The sequence below is a fragment of the Suillus clintonianus genome (assembly GCF_016758775.1).
Source record: "Suillus clintonianus strain FC179 chromosome Unknown DEU56scaffold_4, whole genome shotgun sequence".
Taxonomy (NCBI): Eukaryota; Fungi; Basidiomycota; class Agaricomycetes; order Boletales; family Suillaceae; genus Suillus; species Suillus clintonianus.
Window position 1 is genome coordinate 594,468 of NW_024539228.1, and position 17,101 is coordinate 611,568.

The 17,101-nt window shown below is 47.9% G+C and overlaps 6 protein-coding genes across 6 annotated transcripts; 4 read left to right on the plus strand and 2 right to left on the minus strand.

The window, feature by feature from the left end:
* Positions 1-172: 172 nt before the first annotated feature.
* DEU56DRAFT_868312 (10 TM acyl transferase domain found in Cas1p-domain-containing protein) lies at positions 173-2,999 on the plus strand (the record flags this gene model as incomplete). Its single annotated transcript, XM_041355474.1, has 6 exons — positions 173-284; positions 344-427; positions 480-1,325; positions 1,372-1,632; positions 1,682-1,839; positions 1,890-2,999. 6 exons carry the CDS (start codon positions 173-175, stop codon positions 2,997-2,999), a joined length of 2,571 nt encoding a protein of 856 aa, XP_041214456.1.
* A 746-nt stretch (positions 3,000-3,745) lies between these two features.
* Positions 3,746-5,054, plus strand: DEU56DRAFT_725183 (uncharacterized protein; the record flags this gene model as incomplete). Its single annotated transcript, XM_041347851.1, has 2 exons — positions 3,746-4,166; positions 4,222-5,054. 2 exons carry the CDS (start codon positions 3,746-3,748, stop codon positions 5,052-5,054), a joined length of 1,254 nt encoding a protein of 417 aa, XP_041214457.1.
* A 1,587-nt stretch (positions 5,055-6,641) lies between these two features.
* DEU56DRAFT_770222 (uncharacterized protein) lies at positions 6,642-7,886 on the plus strand. The gene has a single exon (XM_041351391.1). The coding sequence runs from the start codon at positions 6,759-6,761 to the stop codon at positions 7,812-7,814; it is 1,056 nt and encodes a 351-aa protein (XP_041214458.1). The 5' UTR covers positions 6,642-6,758; the 3' UTR covers positions 7,815-7,886.
* A 115-nt stretch (positions 7,887-8,001) lies between these two features.
* Positions 8,002-8,810, minus strand: DEU56DRAFT_868314 (uncharacterized protein; the record flags this gene model as incomplete). The annotated part of the gene is made up of 5 exons (XM_041355475.1): positions 8,002-8,127; positions 8,179-8,333; positions 8,391-8,486; positions 8,538-8,659; positions 8,713-8,810. The coding sequence occupies 5 exons, from the start codon at positions 8,808-8,810 to the stop codon at positions 8,002-8,004; spliced, it is 597 nt and encodes a 198-aa protein (XP_041214459.1).
* A 1,761-nt stretch (positions 8,811-10,571) lies between these two features.
* Positions 10,572-11,550, plus strand: DEU56DRAFT_907149 (uncharacterized protein; the record flags this gene model as incomplete). The annotated part of the gene is made up of 4 exons (XM_041356874.1): positions 10,572-10,700; positions 10,760-10,892; positions 10,940-11,411; positions 11,463-11,550. 4 exons carry the CDS (start codon positions 10,572-10,574, stop codon positions 11,548-11,550), a joined length of 822 nt encoding a protein of 273 aa, XP_041214460.1.
* DEU56DRAFT_379220 (nucleoporin) lies at positions 11,445-16,722 on the minus strand. The gene is made up of 20 exons (XM_041345936.1): positions 16,473-16,722; positions 16,309-16,419; positions 16,166-16,262; positions 15,700-16,115; positions 14,669-15,647; positions 14,431-14,621; positions 14,278-14,383; positions 14,055-14,226; positions 13,898-14,007; positions 13,714-13,846; positions 13,589-13,663; positions 13,465-13,541; positions 13,328-13,413; positions 12,944-13,281; positions 12,743-12,882; positions 12,440-12,689; positions 12,266-12,386; positions 12,107-12,211; positions 11,911-12,053; positions 11,445-11,853 (listed from the first exon to the last, which is right to left on the minus strand). The coding sequence occupies exons 1-20, from the start codon at positions 16,678-16,680 to the stop codon at positions 11,617-11,619; spliced, it is 4,095 nt and encodes a 1,364-aa protein (XP_041214461.1). The 5' UTR covers positions 16,681-16,722; the 3' UTR covers positions 11,445-11,616.
* Between the last annotated feature and the right edge of the window lie 379 nt (positions 16,723-17,101).

The following is a 17,101-nucleotide window of genomic DNA, read 5'->3' on the forward strand; positions in this document are numbered from 1 at the left end:
GCGTTCTGCAAGCTCATCGACGCTAGTGATGATTGCGAACGGTGAGTCTCGCCCAAGCATTACGTTGGGGTCGAAAAATTTGCCAGCGTAATCGTCCCACCACTCACTTCAAGCGCTGAAGGATAACAAACATACTGTACCGCCACACGCAGCAGGCTCTCACCACCCTCTCATGTCCTCGTCCAAAAGACTGTTCTCGCTCAACCCCTCATGGCACCACTATCTGGCGTTGTCCACCGGAGCGTTCGCCATATTGGCAGGGATATTACACTATATCATTTCCGGTCAGTGCATTCGTGTCTTGTACGTGTCAGCGCTCGTCGCCTAACGGGGTCGCATGCAGGCCGAGCAGATCCACTGCATTGTAATTCCCTGCTTACTAGAGGCACCTGGTTGGATGAGAGCCACCACAACTGGCAACCTGAGGGTATGCTGGCTGTTGTTCCATTATCGTACTCACCCCTTCAACTAATAATCAGGTTGTATGCTACATGCATACAAGTCGAAGGATACCACACCTTGCCTGGCTTCCAGACGCGTCATCTTTATTGGCGACTCCGTAACGCGCGCCTTATATTTTCATTTTATGAATATTGTCGATCCGAAGCTCCCAAATGCTCCTCTTGATGACGACCACAAGCATTCGAATTATTCATACACTTCAGAATCGGCATCAACCCTGGACTTTTTCTGGGATCCGTATTTGAATACATCTGGCACTCTTTCTCTCATTCATGGTCACTTGCCTTCCAGTGACATCGATGACCGTCCTGCTATGCTTGTCCTAGGTTCGGGCCTGTGGTACCTGCGTTATACCCATACTACCGGTGGCCTCTCTGCCTGGGAAGCGAATATGGAGAATCTTTTGGAGTCTGTATCTGCAGCAGAGATAAAGCCGGCAGATGAAGTGGTGATTCTTCCCGTGCAGGACATTGTACCTTCAAAACTCTCTCCAGAACGCGCCGAAACCATGCACTCCTCAGATGTAGATGCGATGAACTCGGACCTCCACCATCGCATTAATCCACCATCACCTGCTATCTATTCCATATTCTCAAGCTCTCCCGCGGCTTTACCCGTTTCTTTTCCACTTGTTTTTAATAAAATGCTTGACGACGCTAGCACGCAAGATGGACTGCATTTCTCGGACGACATCGTGAAAGCACATGCTAACATCCTCCTTAATCTGCGCTGCAATAACATGTGGTCAAAGACGTCTCCTTTTGACAAGACGTGTTGCCGCGCTTATCCGTCTCCATCGTTCTTGCTGCTAGCTATCCTCGCAGCTGTCGTGGTGCACGGACCAATTATGTGGTACTTTGCGTGTAAGCACGTTCTTCCCTTGAAAACACATACCTGATTATTATTCAGACACTCAAAATCCAACCAAAGGTATCTCCTTTGCGGGCGAATATAGGCCAGCTGTCATTTTTGGTTTATCCGTCGGTTTGATCTTTATCGCCGATCGAACTGGCTTCTGGCTGAAAGAACAAAAACAATTCACCCCATGGACCTACGGGTTTCTCATGCTATCTTCTCTCGTGGCAGGGCTGTTAACGGTGAAGCGTGCCGACAAAGACATGGGCTTCTTAAACCGCGATCAAACTGATGAGTGGAAAGGTTGGATGCAAGGTACGTCAATACGAGCTCGATTGTCCATATATTCTCACTCTTGTCTCAGTCGCAATCCTTATATATCATTACATGGGGGCATCCAAAATTTCTGGAATTTACAACCCCATTCGCGTGCTGGTCGCGGCATATTTGTTCATGACTGGTTATGGACACACAACCTTTTATATCAAGAAGGCCGACTTTGGCTTTCTGCGTATTGCTCAGGTAAGCGCCAGATCTAAGCATGCCATTCAATAACATTGAATTGATTGTAGGTACTGGTTCGCATAAACCTTCTAACGGTAGTCCTGACATACACCATGGATGTCAATTACCTTTCGTACTATTTCTCGCCCCTCGTTTCGATGTGGTATCTCATCGTGTACGGAACGATGGCGATAGGCTCGCGATACAACGATCGCATGATCTTTCTCTTATCGAAGATTGCGATCTCGATGGGCTTGTTCACATGGTTCATGACTGAGACATGGATGCTGGAGGCCGTATTCGCGTTTCTAGAGCGGATATTCAGCATCCATTGGTCTGCCCGTGAATGGAGTTTCCGAGTAACTCTTGACCTGTGGATCGTGTATTTCGGGATGCTTCTGTCGATTTTTGTAATCAAGATTCAAGCACATCGACTTACCGACCATCACCTTTGGCCCGTAGCGGTGAAAGTGGCTGTTGGGACTTCTATCTCCATCTTGCTATGGTTCTTCGGGTTTGAACTCATGCAAGAAAGCAAGTTTAGCTATAACGCATGGCATCCATATATATCATTCTTGCCCATCGTAGCCTTCATCACTCTCAGGAACGCAAGCTCTTCCCTTCGTTCGTGCAGCTCTCGGGCTTTCTCTTTTATCGGGAGGTGTTCTTTGGAGACATTCATTATCCAATATCACCTATGGCTCGCGGGTGACACGAAGGGTATTCTTGTCATTATACCTGGAACACGCTGGCGTCCAATAAACTTCATCATCTCCACGATCATCTTCGTCTATATCTCCGATCATGTTTCCAATGCCACAGGAGAGCTCACAACGTGGATTTGCGGAAGCAAAGAAACTTCGCTTCCGACTTCAAGTCGCAACATCACCCGTCACACAGTGCCATCAGGTTCCAGCGCAGAATCCGTTCCCCTCTCCACTGACATCCACACGAGCAAGGATGGCGGCAGTCATCCGACGAAACCCGATTCACCCGTGCGACCGACGAGACGATGGGTGGATAGATTAGCTGAAGGGACGTCGCCACAGCGTTCCCCAGGCTACAAGGTGTGGTATGGAGGATCAGGGTTGAGACTCGGAGTGAAAACGAGGCTAGCAGTGTCGATGGGACTGATGTGGTTGGCTAACTCATTGTGGACAGTTGCGGATTCGACATAGCATTGTACATAACTTATTTGGACTCTTGAACACTTTTCAAACCTATATATCTATCTCAACCGATATCCCAACGAACCAATATTCATGTACATAGATCGAAGTTGAATCAATTCGATGAACCACTGAGATTACAAGTGAATGTGATACAATGCAATCTATGCCTGTCTACTTCTCGTATCTTCCGAGTCCCCAGTATCACGAGCGTCAACATCTGGGGAAAAAAGCATCAGCATCAAGTGATTGAAGTGATGATATCGTAAAGTCAGTATTAGCATGGATGCTCATCAACGCTCGTCCTTTAGACGAGGTCAGGGCTTGACTTCTATTTTGTTCGATCATTCGAGAAGGTGAATGGATATGATACTCACGTCAGTGCGAACATTATTGCAACATTGGTGAGCTGCAGAAGATTGGTGAGCATAATGATGCGAATAAACAGAGCGTCAAAAAGCTCAGAAATTTGGGTATATACGAAAAAATTCATTAGCTCTGCGAGCTTCGAAGTAGCGATTCGTTTGCATCGTCACTGCGAGAATACAGCTAAAGAAATTGGTGCTCACCTTGATTTGAACATTTTGACGAACGAGAGAGAGAGCAACAACAACGATTCGCAGAAAAAAACCGCACTTTAATATAAGATTGTCACGTGCAGTAACGTTTGTTAAGGGCTGGTCAAGGTGATGGCATTCGCGTGTGGCTTTGTCGCTTGAAAGACTTGCATTCTTCACCATTCTTTCAACTGAGCCATGGCAAATCTTGTTCATCCCCCGCTCGATTTCTTGCACAACCCAGCTACTCATTCACCCTCCTGCTTGGGTTTTGGGTTTGGCCTTTCAGTAAACTCTGGAGCTAGTTGGCAGTCTACAATGACCATGGGACATACGCAGCCTGCTGCTTTCCAGCAATTAGCCTCCAGCATGAACTTGCCTGCTTCTGCGCACCGTCCGCAGAAAAGAAGACATGAATTTGACGATGAAACAGACAGCTCCAGTCGACATGGGGCCCGGGACGTAGCTATGGACCGAAGCCCAACGCCAGAACGCCCTAAGCGTGCGGCACCTAAGCGAGCAAAGGTCGCCTCCACTACTAACTCAAAAGATGACAAAGGCGGGAAAGAAAACAGTTCAGTGGGTTCAGATAACGATGTTGACGTCGGCGTTCTACTTGGTATGTTGTTCCAGTCGCCTATCATATCTCGGTGAATCTAACCTACTTTAATCAGCGAGTTTACCACCGCAATCACTACTTCCTCTGCTTAATTCCATGATTAACGCTCAACCATCACTTAAATCTCTTATACTACCTCTGATACCCCGTCCGACGCTGGATACAGCTATACAAGCTCTGGAGCAATCAGCTCGAAAACTTCGGGAAGCATATCCCTATTCCAACTCTTCATCATTTGCGCCAGGAACATCATCGACGACTTCTTTTGGTTTTGGATCTGGGATCACAAGTCATAGAACCCCCGTTGGCGGCCTACCGTCTACCTTCGCACGTTTCGGTCAGCAGAGTTCAGCAGGCCCATCCGATGGCGGCATGCGAGAATCATACATACTATCGCGTCTAAGACCGGCTATACATGAGTTCGTGTCCGCCTGCATGTCATATGTGCCATATTTTTCCTATGCATCGCCTTCATTGTCGTTGCACGTTGATTGCGATGCTTCGTCACAGTCGCTTTCTGCAGCCCTTCAGCTGCAACATAAAGACAGGTCTCATCCGTCAGAGACCTTTCTCTTCCTTTCGGCCCTCAGCAACCATATACTTTCTCAGCCGTCGCTGACGCAATCATCTCTCGCCCCTCTGTTACTTCCTCGGCTAATTCAGGAGTGGCGAGCCTGGATAGATCGGATAGATGAGGTCGTAAATCAACAAGGGGGGATGTTTGGAGTGGATACCGTCAGAAGTTGGGAAAAAGGCTTGGACGAGTTTGCGGAGGCGAAAGGCCCGGAGGGATGGCAGGACATGCGAAAGGTGCGAGATCAGTGGGTAGCCAAGGTCGGATGGTTGGTGGGTAGGAATGTTCTACACCTAATGGAGGAGGAACTCTGATAATGAACTCATTTTTCCTGTTGATGATCCTGAGCGGAGTCGTTGGATTATAGTTTACTGATAGCTCATAGGATTTCTGGTGGCACATCTCATCGCTCATTAAGTACATATGTATTTAGTCATGATCAATTCTTATGTTGTACGACTTAGATATGGAAGGTGCACACATGTTTTTCCTTCAAAGCATTTGCCTTCAGCACGGTTCCGGCGATTTAAAATCACCTGAATCTCTTATCGCACAGGGTTGCGACGCCGGAGTTTAGATACTTCGGTAGAAATGGTCGGTCAGTAAATTTCAGGACGTGGTTGACACGCTATTTCTAAGTCGGACCCAATGCATGAGCAGAAGTGAAACGGCTGGTGGGCAAACCTCGAGATCTGTGAAAAGATGGTACCAATTTGTCGGGCTCGAGAAAACACCGACCTTGCTGCTGGTCTTCTAGCTCGTGTGCTAGCTCAACACACGCCGTTGCCCCAGATTTCTTCGTCGATCGTCTTTTGAAAAGTAACTCTGGGGTGTCCCCCTGCAAGCGATGAGAAGCTTGATGCAAGGAAATATTGGGATTTTGTTCTAGCACTGGCAAGACGGTGACATGCGATCGTCCCTGCAGAGCGAGTTTTGGCCCTGCATCATCATTCTAGGATTCGATTTACGATAAAGTGGAAAAACCCTGCTGTGAAAATAATATATAAGCTCAATATAAGCTTTTCAACTTGATCGCGTCGACTTATGGCTTCTATGAAATCCACATGCGCAGCTTGATCTGAATTGTTAGAAATGCTGCTTTTTAGCATCCTTTCTGGAATTCAACGAAAATTCCACTAATCGGAGGGCTCACTTTAGTCAAGAAGCGTTGACCCGAAAGTCAGAGCTTAGGCTGCTTTGGCTGGTAATACTACATGATGGTAGTGGAGAGCGTTTGTTGCTGTTTGGTTTAGAACCTTGTCAAAGCCTCAGCCTGATCCGGAATTGGACGAAATTGTTGAAGGCAGAATTCGAAGAAGACTAGTACTGCAAGTGCCAGCCAGTCTCCCAAAAGCTTGCTTTGCAAGTAAGTCGGAAAATAATGTGTAGGAGTCAGAAATGATATTGACCAGTGTGTAGTTGCGAACTCATGCATGCTTCATCATGCATCTCGCCTGCTTAAATGTTCCTATGTTCCCCCAGACGCCACGCCTTCATTTTCTGCAATCTTGCAGTCGGCTGCAGCTTGCGCTTGGACACGACGTGCCAAATACCATGCCTCTTTTCTCCCCGACAAGAAGCGTGCCGCTATATCTAGAAAATCGCGTTCTAATGAATCACTCGCGCGACAACCTCAGACACCGCGACGAGGTCGGTCTGTCATACCCATAGATCCCAACTCCATCTCTACAAGGGATGCTTCGTGGATGGATCCAGGTCGTGCGGAGCCAGTGTATATTCCAAATCCTCCCTCCGAATCCGTTACCTGCGTCAGTGCCCATTCCCCTACCGCCGCGCCGATACCTCGCCTACCAACTCCCACCTCTCGTGAGATGTTCTATCAAAATATCCTGGACATGCATAATTACTCGCACTCATCACTCACTGCACTCGTCAACTACCACTTCTCGAACCCTCGACACACGCTTCTCCTTCGTTCAACTCGTTCCTTTAATTTATTGGTTTCTCTTGCGTTGAGACAGGCGGCTTTTGGCACCGCAGCGCGGCTTCTCAATGCCATGAAAGCCGAGTCAATCCGCCCAAATCTCGAAACTTGGAAATTAACTGTCAGGTGGTTGGTACGGACTGGCAGATGGGACGAGGCTTTGAAGCGTGTTGAACGTGTTATGAGAAGAGAGCAATGGCCAGAAGAATTGGGACTACGATCTGGGCATCAGGGCGGGCTACCATTGCCGTTGTGGATGGAGTTTTTCGGTTCTCTGAAACGCGGTGCTCTGCGACGGTGGATAAAAATTCCACAACGGCGAGGCGAACCTGGATGGAGGACTGCGAGCTTCAGATGCGTGATCTTGCGAGCGTCCACGGTATCTAGCTCAGCGCAGGTTGACCGCTATCGTTCTCTCACGAATATGTTTCCACTCGTTGCCTCGCCCGAATATTCTCAGCTGCCACCAAGGGCCGTCTTTTTCATCGTGGAGGCCATGATTCAGTTGGGAAACCGTGGCAAGGCGCTCGAGGCCACTTCATTATATTTCCAATCGCTCCCCAGGAGACTCAGCCATAGACAGCAGCACACAGTGCTGGATATTATTCACCTGCACATCAGGGCTGTAACAGAGAAATCAGGACTTCCCCGACATTACGCCCAACGTCGTGTCATGGCCCATTTACTTTCAGCTCACCCTGGGATCCGACCATCGTCAAAGACACTGCTTCTAACCCTTGCAAGTCTCCGGTCTTGCAAGCTGTGCGGGACTCTCGCCTTCAAGTGCCTCAAAACATTTCGCACGCGGTGGGGTCCGCGCACAGAATCCAGTGTCGTCAGGCGGCGGATCGCCAGTCTTTCCATCAAAGAAGGACGTCTTGATATCGCCGCGGTTATGCTCGAATCTGAGCGAACACTTCGCTCGCAGAAGCAATCATGGCGAACGCAACGGGACATTACGGGAGGGCCATCCCCTCGGGCGTTCACCAGGTTACTCAGGCGGCCAACTGTGAAGATTTTTCATGGAAGGGGAGCTGAGAATCGGAAATGGCAGGCATTGGAGAGGAAGCTTTCAACGTTGAAGCAAAGAAGAGTCGATGATTGTGCAGTGACGTACCCAGTAGCTTAGTCGTTGTAGAACTCCGAGGCGAAGCCAATGCACCCATACATAGAGATGGTAAAGCCCACCAACGAACTGGCATGAAACGAATTGGCATAAGACGAGTGTATAGTAGGATTAACAGCATCTAAATACGAAATATCCTGGGGAAGAATGCAATGTAGGGGTAACGAATTGTAATCGGCATGAAAATTGTTCAGAGATAGCAACGCGAGAACGTGCTGGGAGGAAGGCATGAAGGCCAATTTCCGATGGAAATTGCCCCTTCCCATTCAGACGAAACAGTCCGATACAAATCGAGTGCAGCGCGTGCATTCTCGACCTACAGGGTTTATGTGTCACTCAGGGGTCGAGCAGGACTGGGGGAACTCACTGGGTGAAGCTGGCCATCTTGACATCGACGACACATCAAATGCCACATGAGAGTCTGAAGTCCGATCACCTGATTGGGGGACCGAAGAGCGTTTCGAAAAGGCTGATATAAAGCAACGTCTCGGGTAGCCACTGCGGGATGTGGAATTCCTAGAACTGGGTAAGAAGCCAATGAGTGACGACCGGGGCTATTAAAAAAAAAGCTGTGCTTGCCAGAGAGATCATTCCACAGACTGTGGCCGACAAGTACTTTGCCCTTGATAAGGTCAGCTACATGCTGTTGAACTTGGCTGAAAGCAGGTGTGTCGGCTGATGTGACGGGTCGCGTCAATATCTAAAAAATGACGTCCTCGAACTCACGAGAAAGAAGGTGAGTAGATTCTATACCCGTTGTCGCAGTTCGGTAGTCGCTGACTTGCATTGTAGGTGATACGTATGTATCAAGGATGACTTGTCCCCTGTAATCCACGATAGAGACGCGTCTGAAATGTCAGTGTTATAGATGAGCGGGCCATGAAGAAACCGCAAGACGAACGCGAGCATTGCGGTGGTTCCACCAGGACCAACGCCAACATTCGTGCAAGATAGAGCGAGTATTTTATCGCTGGATGGGACAGGGTACTTAGCAGCCATCTTGGTGCAATAAACCACTCGCTCTTACCGTTATATCCCTCAAGACATAAAGATCGAGATCCATGTCGTAGACTTCATCAAGAAGGAATGGGTTAGCTCGACACAAGGTGCGTTCGAGCATGACCCGTCGTTGATTGATGTAAAAGCCCGAAGGTGGGCACGTAACATTAATGTGCGCTACTACTTGACCATTAAGATAATAACGATCTACGGCAGGAAGGAAGAGCTTAACCTTGTGGGGATCTGGTTTCGAGTTAAGATTTATCCTGACTCGAAGTCAGATGAAATTAATGCGAGGTACCTGAAAAAAAAACACATGAGGGTCCAACTGGTGACGATGTTTCATGGCTTACGTCTGTGTACTAGAGCGAAAATTGACTGGGGGCCGAGTAGGTTGTAGCTACGCAGGCCACAACGGTCGACTCAAGGACAAGCAGCTTGTTCTTCACGGGTGCTAGCTGCGCATCAGTGACATTAAGTCTAGCAGCGACGAATTGCTGTCATCTAAATCAGATCTGCAAGTATGTGGACCAGTTGCCACTTACCATCTTAGAAGACTCGGTTATCGCCGACGGGGTTGTAAATATTAGACGTCGACTAGCTAGTACAGTCTTTGTCGATGGCAGAAGAACCGGAAGTTGCTTCGAAGTGATCGGGTCAGTACTTGTTCGCTCACCAAAAATGCCGGTTATTCAGTACTATAGAAGGTTCCCCCCGATAGTGTCAATGTATCAGGAGAATTCGTTTGCGAAATGTTATAGCTGTGGATGAGTGATCGCGCGCTCTCATCAGTCAAGCCAGGGATTTACATAAGTTGACCGAAGAGTCAATTGGCGCTATCATCGGAAATTCATCATGATACAGCGTCGAGGGCTCGACCTCTCCATACCACGTAGCAACGGTCATCATCATCATTTCGATCTCGACGATATAGTTACCTCAACGTACAACTCGGGGGGGAAGACACATGTGCAGCATACAATTGTGGGTTCGATATCAATAAAAAAAAGAACGCATCAGCGAAACTTCGACGCCCAACAAAGTGATATTTACTTGTTAAGGCGGAATGTCCGATCGCCTAGAAATTGAAATGAGCGCTGGGCTCGTTGAATATTGAATGATGGTAGTTCCGAGTCTTGGCCTACTAAGGTGCGGTGTGAACTGTCCAGCAATGAAACCCTCACCTTTGAAACGCGGTGTATCCCTTAACCCCTATGAAGTTTGACGGCGTTATTCATGTCCTAGAGTCGATTGTGATTGAGACTTACCTATATCTCCGAGTCAAAGGGTTCACCCCTCTAGCAGAAAGTACGCCAAGCCCGAGGGACCCAGTCACCGAAGAACAGTGCTTGGCTCTTGATACGGCAGTCGAAGAAATCCCGCAGCAAGCAGGTGGCCGCATCACAGCTACTATGGACCAGACGTAAAGAAACACGACAAAAATTAAATTCAAGCACCGAAGCGAAGACTCACAGGTTACAACCTTGATGAGCTAGAGTTGTGATAGAGTTTGTGATCAGAACTTAAAGATTATGCGGTGTACATCGTAATTTGGAGATCTTGCACTATACTAACCTCCACGCCAGAAAATGGAGCTCAGATTGGAAAATCTATGCGCCATTAGGCAATTTCCACATGCGAACCAAATGATAGTGCCGAATCCTCAAATTTATACAAATACCCAAATTTGACACAATTTTGCACAAAACTGTTCATGATGCTGTCCTCATGCGCTCATGTGCATGAATCATGCCAGAAACCATGGCAGAGGACAAAGCAGACCAAGTTCCACCACCTGAACAGGAGAAGCAATGCCGTATCTGCTTCGAGGGTGAAGACGAGTCATTGGGAAGGCTCATTCGTCCTTGTCTGTGTAGGGGTTCCATCAGTGTCAGTCAGCTCCCTCCTCGAATATTGATAGACTGACATATTGTTGAACGAGTATTTAGTATGTCCATGTAGCTTGCCTGAAGAGGTGGAGGAACATTTCTTTCACCAACAACTCTTTCTATCGCTGTCCACAGTGTCATTACCGCTACCACTTCGCTCGGACCGGAGCAGTTGGGTTGGCGACCAATCCGAGTAAGTGAGAGCCTCCGCACAGTGAGATGATACTGACACTCTTCCAGTCGTAGTTGGCATCATATCTTCCTTTTTGTTCACCATACTTGTCATGTGTTCGTCCTATGCTACAACGTATTTCATGAATTCCTTCGAGGATCGTTCATCCTTTGGATCCTCTTACTACTTCTTCATTTCACCGATTGACGTTGGCCATGACCTCATCCGTGCAGCATTACGAATACTTCGAGACCAAGACGCTTTCCCTCTAGAGGATAATGTTCCAAGGACAAGACTAACGAGGGCTAATCCTGCCCCGCTGCCATCCTCACCATCATTCTTGATGCGGTTTGTGCGCAGGTTCATTATTGGCCTCCCTATGATAGGTGCTGGGTCTGTAGTTCACATGCTGCTATCCCTGCCTCTCCTTGGACCAGTCCATTGGATAGCTCGCTTTAGAGGGAACAGAAGTCGGAGGGGTAATTCAACAGACATAGCTGCTATGATCATCGTGGCTTTACTACTTGTTGGGGTTGCAAGGTAGGTGACCCTTACACATGTCGCATATATTTGGCTCAATATTGCATCCAGGGCGTTATACGAGGCGTACAAGTTGACACGAAAGCTCAGCGAACGTATACTTCTGTACGCGGAAGATGTCATTCTCGAAGTCAATTGATCTACCCGACGTAGGTGTTATGAAAGTAGGAATTATGAGTAATACATATCAGCCATCCCATATGTGCTACCAGTTCCTTCTTAGCTGACGTTTGATTCCTTCGTAAATTGCCTTTGTCTCCGCTTGGTTAGCACCTAGTTCCGCCAGATACTGCCCAACAGCAAGGTCTATTCTGCCAACCGGGAATTCTCCTCGAGGAACTGAGGATTGAGGGCGTTTTGCCTCCTCGAGCCAGTCGTTCAAAAGAATTGCAATGTCAGAAGATACGACTTGCACACCACTTTGCGTGTTGAAAGGGGGTATCTGTGTTGCCGGAATTGGTTACACTTGTGTGCAAAGTTCATAGATGGGGCTAATTACCTGTGATTCATACATCTCATGGAGTACATCCCATATATCCGCGTAAGGAACACCGCACTGAACGAGCACCCGAGGAGTCCAACCGTTTGGTAGCTGGGTTCTGTTTTTCAGAGCGAACTTGACCAACAACGATGCGATGTACTCTGAGATCATGTTATGAGCTAAGAAAACCTAGAAACACTGCAGTCTGACTTACTCAAGGGGAAAGCACTCTCGGAGGGGTAAAACCGCTTTCCAAGTGGAACAACACTTGCAATGATGTGGTCGGCATTGGTTTGCGCATCCGCACCCTTCTCTATTGCTTAACGGGATGCAAGTCAGGCAGGCGCCTACTCTTACAACCAACCTTACGTACCGTCATCAAATATCCTATCCCATATAGGACGGACAACATGTTCATCGTGATGATCAGAGACATACAAGATCAAGAGTTTCATGACCGGTAGATCAAATGGTTCCGCATAAACTTGATACAACTGGAAATGAACATAAGTAATATGACGACTGGGATCTTTCATCGAAACATTACCTCGGACATGGTTAACAAGGTCTTATTGAGATACTTGATTTTCTCCCCGGCTTCTCCAGGATCATTCATGTGAGGTAAGAGGGCATTGTACACCTCAAGTTGCACTTGAGCAACGTCCAATTTTTCTTCGAGGTTGGTGAGGAAAGAGATAGCAGTCTCATGCCTGCCACCGATAGTCACGGGATGAGACTTCGCATTGCCAACGGCTAGCGTCAGGTACTCGAGGCGTTTGTCCAACGGCAAGTCAGTGCTGTATGTCTGGTAAGGTGTTGCTTGAATAAAGTAGACAGAAACAACGCTCACTCGGACTCTGCTAGGACGGCAAGTACCTCTGCGGCACGCAACGGCTGACCGTCTTTCACATAAAATTGCCACAAAAGTTGATACTTGGGCACTGTGATCGGTTCCCGTTTAAGGTGGGCTTCAAGGAATGGAGGCCGCATCTACAGCCATTCCAGAATGTATCAGCGAAGCCGAAATTGTTGAGCGTGATAAACGACGTACCGCCAAAAGCTCGTCAGCAAGACCTCGATTGATTAACCAGTCATATAATGTAGAGTGGAACATTTCGTCCTCGCTGGAAAATGCAAGGTCATAGGCGTGGCTGCGGACAGCTTCGGGGTCGTCAATTGCATTTGACGCTGACCCTTTTACAGAAGCACTCTGCGAAGCATTCTCTTCAAAGACGCTCAGAGAATGGAGGACAAGGTCATAGCACTTGAGTCTTTTGTCGCAATACTCCTTTCGGGTGTCGTTCGGCGGACATGCTGCATACCAGTACTCGAGGCCCAGATTATCAGGGTCTAATGCCTGGGCGCAACTCAATGGAAGTTCCACAGCTCCTGAGCGGGTGTAAATTCAATATCCATTAGACCAAAACGCACTCACCTTTGGCATAGCCGAGCTGCTGGTATTCACCACAGACCTCGCGAATTTTGTCAAAGTCTAGCATCCGCGCCCCCTTGGTAAACAGTCTGATGCAATAGAGTTAGAATCATGGACCCCACTCGACATCGTCAATTTACCTCAGAGATTCACCGAGCCAATTATGACGTTCGGATGGGTTTCGTGACTCCATAGCCTTACGGACACTTTCACGAGCCTGGCTCACTGTAAGGCAGATCACCAATACAAAAAGCAACAACAGACCTTGTACAGCATGACATCGTCTGTGCTGCAAAACGAGCCACAGCGTTGCTGTAGTACCTCACTGATCGTGTCCACCTATACAGAACTTGTCATCTCAGTGTAGCAGATTTGCGACAGATACGCACGCTAATCTGTTGGCCTATCTGTTGGTCAATTACGACATTAACTAATGCACGTGCAGCAGTGACGCCATTTTGCGAGGTTACAAGGTCCTCAAACGTCATGGAGGTAATCAACTTTTGCGTATCAGGATCGCACCTGGCATTCAGCGTGAGATCAGAAAATTCTCCACTCATCAGAAACGCTTACTGAGCTATCAGCTCCCCCAGTCTGTAATCGTTTAACAGAAGGATGAAAGAGATTGCTTCAATAGTCCTGGATAACAGCGCTTGGAGCTGGGAAACAGAATTTTGTTCGGCCTAAGCAAAGATTAAGCTAGAGCATCACGATCTGAAATATGAATAACCTTCCAAGCTTCTTGCTCATTGCCAGATGATGTCCGCGATACTGTATGCTCTCCGGGTACAGAGTGGAATAGGTGAGGGTTTTTATCCAGAAACTCCTTCACTGCGAAGAGGTTTTTCTGCACAGTTACCAAAAGATTGTCCTCGAAATTCGACTGTTGCAAACTGGGGGACCTGTGTGTTATCAGTATGTGAAGAGTCGGCCATAAGCGTTTTGATTTTTACCCTGGCTTTGTTAACTTGTCCTTCCACAGCGGCCGTACTAGACGTGCGAAGTACATGGCAAAGCCCTCCCTCCGACCACTAAAGATGGCACTACCAGAACTATCACCTGAAAGGCGTGTGAGTTCGAGTCTGACTAGAGGATGCATTACTCACTTGTGCCATAAGTCACTCGTTCTGTCCAGATTGGTCGCTCGCCGAAATCGTAAAACGCCTGCTTAGCAACGTTGGCAATATCGGGACTAATTGTGCATAGCGTGCCACTTGACGACGGCTCTCCAGCATCCAGGAAAGTATTTCCGCTTGCAAGACCTAGCAACATGGCACATGTCTGGTCTCTTCCAAAACTAGATAGAAGTGAGCTTTTGAATAATGTAATAACAAATAAACTTACCTGTCTCTAAACTCGATTATTGGCTGCACCACTCCCTCAGTCTGGACTTCCTCTATGACTGCTTTGAGATAGTCCAAAGCTCGCCTTTTGATCAGAAACGTGACACCAACATTTGTGAGGATCATGAACTGCCGCGAAGGTTCAGAGAATTGGGTTGCAAGTTCATTTGTGACCGGAGGGGAAGGAGCAACTGACGGGGGAGTCGATTCACGGGGAACCGTCGCCATCGACCATGTCCGACCAGGGATAGCCAGCAGGGTGGCATATTCAGTTAAAGGAGGACGCTGATTTGCCCCAGTCCCATATGATGAGGGACCATACACTGGTTGCTGAGATGGTCCTAGTTGTTGTTGTGAAGGCGGATTTAGTTGCCCGAGCGAGCCAATTCGAGTGAGATCAGGGGCAGTACAAAGCAAAAAATCTGTCCCATCTGTATCACCTGGCTGAGCTGAGACCATTAATCCGTCCAAATAACCCGAATTCTCAAGTCCTGACACGATGAAGGGACGGGATGGAGGTTGTGGCGGTGAGTTTCGGGTGGAACTGTTGTAAGCAGGACGGTGGGGACTAGATTGTTCGTCTGGATGCAATAGATTTGGGGGCGGAAGTCGTATATGAATGAGTTGCAGAGGTCGCACACTGCCCCCAGCGCTTGGGGTTGGAGCATATGAAAAACTATATGCCGAGGTTGATGGAGAGAAGTACAAGCGTACACCATTCATGGTGATGGCAATCAATTGAACCCCTGTCCGTGATTCACCTGGATCCAGGACATGTAGAGCAATGATCTGGAAGTTTGAAGGGGTAAGAGCAGGAGAACCAGGTGCCTTCTCTTGCGCAGACTTGTAAAGGTTTGACATAGTTTGCACATGGTGCACAGCCTTCTCGCTGCTTGCCTGATAGATAGATATTGAGTTCCTGGCCGACAGGGTATAGAAGAGATTGCGTTTTGGATCCGAAACCACAGCGACAATACGGTCTAGGATGCGGGAGTCATTCATCGCAAGTCAGGAACCAAGCAAATCACTGACCTTCTGACTTTGGTGAAGTGAACCTCGGGAACAGACTCTGCACACTTCCAACAGAGTGGTTGACTACATGCACCCGCTTCGAAAACCAAGATTCGCTCTGTTGATAGTGCAGTTCGTATAGACAGCCATCCTGAGAGCCACACATGAAAATTCGCCCGTCAGACATCCCCACAACAGAGGTCATTTCGATGTCAGTCGAAACGGTCATGTCTGTTGCATACATCTTGATTTCTTTTCGGGGGCGATTGTTGGTACCAAGGACGGTGGACATCGACAATCCGATCAAAAGAACGGATACAGGGGTGCAAATGACCATGACGGACGTTATTTCGTCGACGAAGACGCCGACTCTTGGTTTTACGACAGCCACATGGGTGATGACGTCCGGTTGATCAACAAAGGAGCTTATGTCTTGACTTTGGAAAGGTTGCATTAGTTTGCGAAGAAGTACGGAGGGCACACATACCCCTCAATATAATCCCAGAGAAATAGCTTATGATCAATTGATATCCATACACGTTCAATTTCAGGTATTAGACCCATGTGTGAAGTAACGTTGGTAGCTATAAAGCTTTAGGCTAGCATCAGAGCCAAACGTATTAGACTTACTGTTGTAATACTGAAAAAGTGCTTCAGGAATGCCTACAAGCCTCCTCTTCTGAAATGGTGCCCGGTAGTCATCGGGAAAGACACTATAGAGTGCTGACGACTGCCCACCAGCTGGTAAAGTAAGTTAGAAAGAATGTGAATGTGCCAGAGGGCCGTGAACTTACGGGTTGTAAGCATGTCACCAATATCCGGTATTATCTGGGCATCCTTCATGAACTGGTCGTGCAACACGCGACTTGCGCTTTGAAGACCTGGAAGGTCAAGGACAGAAGCTGGCCTTGCCTGGATTTGGTTCTGGCGAAATACTGATGAGGGTGTCCCTATACTTTGTTGCTGTCGATACGACGTAGAGAAGGGGAGTAGTGCAGCCATATTAGAGTGGTGCTCCGTGCAATGAGCAGTTCAACAAGTCCGAGAAACGCGTCGAGGAAGCAAATCTTACAAACCACGTGCCACTTTGCCATATTCGCAGATCTTGTAATCACAAGCCTTAAAGTTGCTCTTGTTATAACAATCATAATTTTCTGTCGTCAACTGGTCTACGTGCGTATGTTGCATAGTCGAACTAACGATTGGGTCATTTAGCTAGGCCGGTAAATCGATCAAGAATGAGGTGGCAGCCGCATCGCCAACATCCAAGCTTTTTTCATCGGGCCAACTCATATGCCTAGCAATAATACTTCATCCTTCGGGTTGGCGCGTGTAGGGCGTACCGGTACCTTGCCTGTTTTACAAATAGAAATGCAAATTAGCTACAGGGCAGTGAAAGAAAGATCACCGCAGCACTTCTCAC

Coding starts and splice junctions, on each gene's coding strand:
- DEU56DRAFT_379220 (XM_041345936.1), bottom strand. CDS start 16,680: ATGGCTGCACTACTCCCCTTCTCTACGTCGTATCGACAGCAACAAAGT. Junction 14,384..14,430: donor ACGAGTGACTTATGGCACAA/GTGAGTAATGCA, acceptor CACGCCTTTCAG/GTGATAGTTCTGGTAGTGCC. Junction 13,282..13,327: donor GCAGCTCGGCTATGCCAAAG/GTGAGTGCGTTT, acceptor ACACCCGCTCAG/GAGCTGTGGAACTTCCATTG.
- DEU56DRAFT_770222 (XM_041351391.1), top strand. CDS start 6,759: ATGAAAGCCGAGTCAATCCGCCCAAATCTCGAAACTTGGAAATTAACT.